Source organism: Alligator sinensis, unplaced genomic scaffold (genome assembly GCF_000455745.1).
Source record: "Alligator sinensis unplaced genomic scaffold, ASM45574v1 scaffold1625_1, whole genome shotgun sequence".
NCBI lineage: Eukaryota > Metazoa > Chordata > Crocodylia > Alligatoridae > Alligator > Alligator sinensis.
In genome coordinates this window covers 38,704-47,394 of record NW_005843507.1, presented here as the reverse complement: position 1 = coordinate 47,394, position 8,691 = coordinate 38,704, and the positions used below count along the sequence as shown (strand labels likewise).

Here is an 8,691-nt window from a genome sequence, read left to right as displayed (position 1 = left end):
CGCCACCCTCCTGCCATCCCGCATGCAGATCCGGAGGCCCACACCCCACGGGAGGGCAGCGGGGCCATGCCAGACTCCTTGGGCGGGGTGTGGGCCCCTGGATCTGTGCATGGGAGGACAGCAGGCTGCCGTCCCTCCCCCAGAGCACTGGGACTGGAAGGGACCTCAGGGACAGATCACAGACGCAGCCCAGCTCCAGATGTCAATATGAGAGCAGCCCTTCCCCTCCTCTTCCCCCTCTCTCTTCTTAATTTCTGTTTCCCTGCAAGCCCGGTTCCAAAACTCCAAAATTGGCACCGCTCCCCCACCTCCAAATTTCCAGACCCGGGGGGAATATTGTGGGCTGGATGACACTGCTGCAGGCCACATCTGACCCACGGGGCAGGGGCTGGGCATCCATGTTCTAGGCCTTTTGTCTCCTCTCTCTTTGCTGCCAGCTGTGCTCATCACCCGGCAGGCTGCCTTGACTTGGGAAGACGATAGGAAGAAAGGCACTGAATACTTTGGTTTTCTCTGCTTCGTTTGTAACTAGATTGCCTTCTGCAATCCATAAAGGTCTGATCGTTTCTTTGATCTTCCTTTTCCTCTTGACATACTAACAAAGTCCCTTTTTAACTGCTTTCTATGGCCCTTGCTATTTACATTTAAAATCATATCCTGCCTTGCCTAATTTTCTTACAGTCTATGACAACTTTCATCACAGCAAGTTTCTCAGCAATGCCTCTCTCAATCAAACGAACACAAGCTGGCAGAGGACTAGATATCCGACACAAGCTGGATATCAGACTAGATATCAGGAGGCGCTACTTCACTGTCAGGGTGACTAGGAGCTGGAACCAACTTCCAAGAGAAGTGGTGCTGGCTCCTGCCCTGGGGGTCTTTAAAAGGAGGCTGGATGAACATTTGGCCAGCGTCGTTTGACCCAGTGCTCTTTCCTGCCACGGCAGTGGGTCGGACTAGATGATATCCTCAGGTCCCTTCAGACCCAATCAACTATGAAACTATGAAACTAATAATTTCTAAGCAATGACAGAAAGACCACAGATCTCCCTATGGCCACAACCAGGAACTTGAACTTGAGGCTGCTATATGGCACATTTTTGCCATGACTGTCGGAGCATCCCTCTCTGAGGCGATTCATAGAAAACTTGGAAAGTCTCATTTCTTCCCAATGTGCAACACAAATTCAGAATTTCCGAAAAATTAACCATTTCTTTCTCTGGTCAGAACTGGTTCTAACCTTTTCTTCAGCTTTTTAGTGAGTATTACCGCGTGTAGCATTTTTAGACAAAGGGGTCCAATCATGACCTCAGTTCAATCAGGATGGATTCAGAGTTAGTCTGCTGAACAGACTGTCATTTCACCCACATCAAAACTGCTTTTCACTGGTATGCCAAACACATTCAAACCTCCTGAAGTATTTCTCCCCTGCCTAATTTCACCCCTCTAAAAATACTGAGAGCAACAAGAATGGCTCAGAAAGAAGTGGTCAGTATTGTCTTTTATTGAAAAAACTCGATTTTCTGGATTGTCTTTACAGCTCAACTTTTTGAAACTGAAAAAAGTGAAAAAAAGCAAGTAAAGTTGAATCTCCCAGGCTAGAATAGGCATCCGTGCTCCGCTCTTAATTAGGAGTAATGGAGGGAAGTAGCCTGGAAAACAGACGCTTACCTTGCCTACACTAGCAGAAGAATCAGATGTTTTCTTGCTTGTCTGTGATTTCTGACCAGACCTGTGATGAGAAGTAAAAAATGTTTAGTCCCCATGCATTTTGAATGCTGCATTTCCTGAACAAACCGTTTAACAGAGCATCGCAACTATCTGTTCTGAGGTCATGCTTAATCAAACACTTCTGTGTAACTGGATTGTCAAATGGCAGGATCTGAAAGCCATGTAGGCCCCACAGTTCATGGCCCTATATTGAAGATCAAACGTGCCCTGTGTGCTTCTCCCCCTGTACTGCTGGAAGAGTCTGCGCAGGTGCTGGGAAGTAATCCAGCTGCAACAGCAGAGCTCCACGCAGGCTCACTGATAGCTGCACACAGGTGTACCTTCATTCAGCACCCAATAGCAGGCAGGCAGACAAGAGCGTTAAGAGCCCCTAGCTACCTCACCTTGAGCCCCCAGGGCTTATTCCCCCTGGCCCCCCTGCCTAGCTAGACTACTACCTTTCATTTGATACTATAACTAAGATCCAGGGATCCTGGTTTTCTCTGATTTAAGAAGCCCCAATTAAAATATGGATTTGGGGAGTTTTTTTAAATCAGAGGAAATCCGGATGCCCGCTAATAACTCACTTGCAGCACTGCCTAGTAGGTCGTTCAAGGACCCTCCCCATGCAGGGAGACCTCAGCACTCTCCGCATAGCACACGGCAGACACGGGAACTGCACAGGCCCTAGCACCGGACACGCTGCTCCATCCTGCCAGGGATGGGAAAGTAAAAGCAGCCATGCGGGTGCACGGCAGGCCTTTGCGAATGCACACAGCAGCCAAGGCAGAGCAGAGACAGTGCTGGGGAAAGAGACCGCCAGGCACCTGGGGAAAGAGACCACCAGGCACAGGGCAGGGGAAGCTGCTGCTGCTCCACACACAGCACTACGTGATGGCTCTCCCGCTCGCTTTCCCGCAGGTGCTCTGAGACTTTCATCGTGGACGAGGCTGTCAGGCTGCAACTTCAAACCGAGGGCCTTGGCCTAAGACCACGGCTGCGCATCTTGACCTGCCGCCCTCTCACTACCCGCTCAGGCTGGTCAAAGCCATCCTGAAGTCTCTGGCAGGGCCAAACCCTCTGTCCACTCCCCGCTACCAGAGCGGTAACTGGGGTCAGCTGCCCGTCCCCTTCCTTCGAATAAACCCCTGACCCAGAACAAGAAAGTGTCTGGGCAACAGGGCAACCTACCCAAGACTGCTTGGATGCTCCCTCTAGCTCACTCCTTAGCTTTGCCTTAGTCTGATCTCCTGGTTCTTGACTCAGCTCAACCCTGGACTTCGCTCCTGGACTGACCCCCTGGCTTCCTGGCCCAGCGTGACCCCCGGTTTTGCTTACCTATCCAAGTCCTAGGCAGTGCCCCCGTGTCCTGGCATGACAAAGGTCCTCTTTGATCTCATTCAAGAGCATGTCATGGATGCCCTCTTCCTGATGGCCAATGAGCAACTATAGCTCTAGGCCCTCATTCTCTTCTATTGGCATCTGGGCCCTTTCCTCCTAAGCACAGGGAAAGGCAAGGTTTCCTTTCATGGGGAGAGAAGCAGGGCTGCCCCCACCGGGGAGCCATCCAGATCCTGCAAGCCCTGTGGCTGAAGCCCTGCTTCACCTGGCAGGAAGCAGAGTCACAGGAGGAGGCAGTAACCTCAGTTACTCGCCCAGCCATGCCCTGCCCACCTGCCCTTCTGCAGCTGAGTCCGACCTTCAGGTTAGACCCAGCACAACGGTGGAGGCAACGGATGGTGACACAACACAGCGCCCTCTTTTATCGTCCCACCCAGCGTATGCCATGGGGAATTGGGATAAGGAATCAGGTTTAGCTATTAGCAGATTTGACTGACCTTCGAAAGCGACAGGCAATACTACACACTGCAATGGTGATAAGCAGCAGGAGAATCACGCTTCCTACGATTATCCCTATTAAAAAGGTATTGGAGGATGCTTGGGAAGACAAAGAGACACAAGGTTATGCTTTCTTTACATTCAGCCGTTCCTGGTACAACTGTAACAAGTGTTTTAGTGTGATTTGACCCAGGTACTTTTAGGACTGCATGCCTGTGCACGGGCTCTCTCTTTCCGGCTCTCCTTCTCCCCTTCCCTCTCCCACCAGTTAACTAACAGTACAAAAACCTGTAACTGGTTTTCTCTGTACATCAGGTGCCAGGATTTGTATTAGCTTTGCGGACTGCCAATAAATAGAGTAGGAGTAGAGAATTGGTGCAGGTCTTTCCCACTGGAAAAGACCTGGTGCCTATGCTTTCACTGAGGAGCAGGTGTGCAGACACCGAACAAAGGAAGGATGCATTCAACTGCTTCCAGGTATATAGCGCGAAATCTCTTGTGCAATTAAAGAGCTCTGCTCTCTTGAAAGGACGGCTCTCCTCAGTGCTAATCACATCCCTCAGGAATCAGGACCCCTGGAGCCAGGAGCAGTGTTTCGTGACCGTGCCATGCCCACGGCTTGTGAGGCAGCGCTGCCACATCTAAAGCAGAGGTGTTTTGGCTATTGCTTGCTCCGCTGAGCTAAGGGCCAGGAAGGCTTTCCTGGAGCTAACTGGCAAATCGTCTGCACAGGTAGCCAGGCACTGCTATAAATGAAAATAATATCTACGGAGCAGGGCCAAAATGGTTGTGCCTGAAATGGAAAGCTCATGGAGGAAAATCATTTCCTTCCTTATAAGTCAACCAACCACTTGGCTTCCCTGTCCCTGGGACTAGAGCAAAACCGCCGCTGCTCCGACAACGACCAAAGAGGGTGGTGCAAGATGGCTGTCAGATACTTTGGTGTCTCTTGTGCCCGACTTCCGGCAGTCTGAGAGACAAGTCGTTAGGTTCTGCCAAAATACTTCGGTGGGGTCCTTGATGACTTTATTAATCGTGAGGGCTGGATTTCTGGGTAAACAGTGAGAGAGGACTGGAGGTAGGGGTTCAGCAAGAAGAAGGGAGGTAAGGAACCACGAACCAACCCCAGACTCCAAAAACAGAGAAAGCAGGAGGGAGCAATCGGGCAAGGGGCGAAGCTGGGCCAGCAGTCTGGACAGGTGGAAACCAAGGCAGGAACTGGAGCTACGACTGGGCAGAATGAGACATGCCCTTGTTTGAGCAGGACTGGCTCAAAGTCCGAGGGGGATGCATTGCATTGCTCCGTAGACCCTCGATAACCAAGTCCACAGTATTATGACTCACTCCAAGGAAGGGGAAGGATTGCATCAGGACAGGTTTTCATTTGGGATGTGGCCTAGCTCAGTTACATCAAGATACATTATATATATGGGGGGTAGCTAGGCAGATGTAGTGGCTCCTTGGATTTTGTACATCCCACTGGGGAACCCTTACTGTAGGGTATCTAGCACTCTGTGGGCCCACTAACTTCACCCGCAGGTATCTGCATTGCCTGGGCCACGCATCTCAATGCATGTGGGCAATGTCCCTGCGTGGTGGCAAAAGCAGGATGATAAAATCATGGGGGCAGGAGGAGAGGTTCATCTCTGGAAGGCGGCCGATCCTGGAATGCAGATGTGGGGAGGATAAAGCAGAGGGTTAACCCAAAGGACCCTCAGAGGTAGACACAAGATGAATGAGAGACTGGCTGGTACGTGGTGTCCCCAGAACCAGCTGCAGGACGGACGCTGTGCCTCGGCAATGAGGCCCTTCTGCTCTAGGGTTAGGAACAAACCTGTGACCACTGAACTGAAACTGGGGCCGGGTGGATCAACAAGCAGTGCCAAAGGAAGCACAGCAAGGAGCAGAGTCAGAGGTGGCTGTACGCCCAGATCACTATTATGCACACTAACACTTTGGCATTGCTGCTAGCTCATGGAAGGAAAAAGGCTGAGCAGCGCCTGCAGCGTTTGTCGCAATGCCTCTGGGTCCAAAAGAGCTGGAGGGCAGCACTACAGCCTCAGGGACTTGCACAGCTCGGGGCTTTGAACTCTCACAACAGAAGGGCAGTTCCCTGTCTAGGGACTTGTTTCTTCATCTGGCCCAGGCTCTCCAGTCTGCTGTGGTCTTCTCAGGTGTGGACGAGCTGGAAGGTGTTCTGGTGGAAGAAGCTGAACATGAAGAGGCTTGTTTTCTGGTAAAGTCCTAAGGCCTCAAACTGGAGCCCAATCCCATAAACGTGCCCAACAGGTAAACTTGAAGCTTAGTTTCTTGTTCTGTCTTGGCCTGGGAAGGAAAGGATGTACAGATCAAGAGCACTTCCTGGGAACAGGGGGCTCTGCCAAACAAGGGACATTTCCCATGCCCATTGCATACAAGGTAGGGCACTGTTAGAGGAAGGCCACAGTGGGAACCCTGGACATCTAAAAGAAGTATTGAAGAAAGGCTGCAAGGCAGAATGAAGGCCCCGTGGATCGCGACACCCTGCGGCACAGCTGGAGTGTGGAGGGGTTGTGGACTCTGCCTAAAGCCAGCTAAGGTGCTGGAGTCTCAGGCAAAAGGAGGTCTGGAAGGGACCTCCAGAGGTTCAACTTGGAAATCAATGAGTCAAACAGATGCAATGAATGTGGTATTTGTCTTAATTGAGGTACTGGATGACATTACATTTCTCAGAGGAGAGAAGAGCTGTTATAAAAGGCTGCGTCCACTTGTGCTGTGTCCCTTTTTAGGATGGAAACTCTGCTGCAGAAGTCACTGGGGTCAGAGATCTAGAGCAGTGGTTTGCAACCTGTGGTCGGTGGACCTCTGGGGGTCTGCAGACTATGTCTAGGGGGTCTGCAAGAGATGACTCTGATCAATCAAAAGTATGTGAATGCCCACACTTACAAGTCAAAGGGATCCACACACCTCCACTGGAATCTTTTTGGGGTCCACAAAGGAAAACAGGTTGAAATCCACTTTATATCTAGAGTGAGAAGCGGCCGAAGAGCACTCAGCAGCACTAGGGCTTGTGCAGTCTGTGCGCTTCATTTTTGGCTACTGAATGTAAGAAAATTGGAGGTCTAATATATTCCATAATCTGGGTATGTCCCATAAACATACCCTCATCCAGGATCATGCATTACATAAATCTCTTGAAGGATTAAAAAAGGAAGGCAGATTAGGCAGAAAAGACTCTCAGCAAATAAATGACCAGGTACACAAGGTTATTTGTAACAAGGGACGAACCCAAGAGACACATCGAACAAAAAAGGCAGGGCAATATGCAGAGTGGTAAGATTGTCACAGCACTTACTAACAGAGGGAGATGGAGGAGGTCCACTGTCAAGGCTTCCTCCAGATCCCTTCTCTGTACAGTATGGGGGGGCCCATCCAAAGTCGCAGTGGCAGTTTCCGTTGCTGTTGCAAATCTGAAATACAGCAAGTGCGTAAACCACAGGAAACAAATAATCAAATTCATCTTCTGTTTTGGTGTGTGATGAGTGCCTCCTCTTTGGCCTGCATGCTTGGTATCCCTTAAAGCGCAGTGGGGGAGCAAACTGGCCTGCTAATTTGGTCCCTCTAAATCCCTCTACGTAACAGGGCAGAATAATGATAGCAGCCTCTGCATCTCTTGGCTAGAAAGTGAATGTACTAGTTTTGATTTAGGAGTACTCATCTTAGTTGAAATTGGAGAGTTTGAATGATAAGATGTCAAGGCATCACTACCACGGCCTCTAAACCCGGAACTGAAAGCACGTAAAGACCCAGGGGAAAAGCATGAAGTGAGAACCCAAAAGCCAAATACACATCAGAGCAGTTTTCTTCTTTCTCTCTTACCTCTGTTACAAAAATTGAAGATCTGTGTTTCATTGACTCTAGAGTCATGGAAAACTACTCTGACTGACTGAGATTAATATTAAAATCACAAAACAGTAGGCTGGAAGGGACTTTCAGAGGCTACCTAGCCTCCAGCTACCTAGCCTAGCTTCCAGAAGCAGGATCTTCCCTATTCAAACCGTCCCATACAAACGCTTGTCTAACCTATTACTAAACATACAGTATTTCTAAACCCACCTGGCTGCAGCTTTGAGCCGCCTGTGCACACCCCGCTCTCTGCAGCGAGAGAGAAAAGGTGCTTTCCCTCTTCTTTATAGCAACCCTTCAGGTACATGAGGACTGCTGTCATGACCCCGCTCTTTCGGTTTGTTTGTAACACTACGCAGGGGCTTTTAGATACTGAACAAAAGCATAATCAAAGACACGGATATGAACAGAAAATGGAACAACACCCACCATGGTTTTTATCACAGGAAGGTCATGGCTGATCAATTAACTGTCCTATCCTGGGATCAGAGATAGGAGGGCCCTTGTCCTCTATCATCATCAGCAAATAGCTGTGGTGTCTCTGCCAATGCCACTTCAAGGATCACAGGAAATGATATTCCTTCACAGAAGAACGATCTGAAATCTGCAGAAGGGGCCCAAACAATATCTATTTGGCTAGAATTAGTCATGGAAGCACTAGCACCCCATGTAAAGGTGAGCTGGATTTAGGCCATGGTGCCTTATGATTTCAATGATTTACTTTACCACCAGACAGGCATAGGTGGCAAATACGGATTGGTACCAGTGTGTGTTTGCTGGGGCCCAGCATGGCAGAATGACACCTTTTTTAAGCACACAAAAGGTTTCGTTCTGCCTCCCCGGGCCCCAGCAAACACCCGCCGGTACCAATCCAGACATTGCATGTGAAAAGGGGAGTTAAACCTCAATGTTAGGACTACATGACTCAGGTTTCAGTTTGACAAAATCAGCAAAACCACAAAATAATTCTGTCCACCAGTCTTATAGTTTGAACGCAGCGTGAGACCCACTTAGCTTGTAGGCTGATATTCATTATCCTTTTTCTAAAATGGCACAAAGTGTCAGAGGTCAGGTGACCACCCCTCCCTAAAGCAGGATGGTCCCACAGTGGGAACCTCAAGTCCTTGTCTCAGGCTGCAGGATTCTGGGACAGCGTTTGTCCTGGTTTGCAGTGCCTGCTGGGATCAGGAAACAGCAGGTTTCCCCTTGCAGGCTGGCAGCATTCCAGTGTGCAAGGGGCTGCCGGGAGAGGGACTC

General features: G+C 49.8%; 1 protein-coding gene across 1 annotated transcript in view; it reads right to left on the bottom strand.

Annotated features, from left to right (window-relative positions):
* Window positions 1–8,691, bottom strand: part of LOC102377315 (disintegrin and metalloproteinase domain-containing protein 30-like) — a 19,762-nt gene that overhangs the window by 6,121 nt on the left and 4,950 nt on the right. Inside the window, exons 4-6 of the mRNA XM_006038858.2 lie at window positions 6,884–6,998; window positions 3,549–3,648; window positions 1,672–1,732 (exon numbers count right to left, since the gene is read on the bottom strand). Coding sequence (XP_006038920.1) covers window positions 1,672–1,732; window positions 3,549–3,648; window positions 6,884–6,998 — 276 coding nt within the window. The remainder of the gene's footprint in view (window positions 1–1,671; window positions 1,733–3,548; window positions 3,649–6,883; window positions 6,999–8,691) is intronic.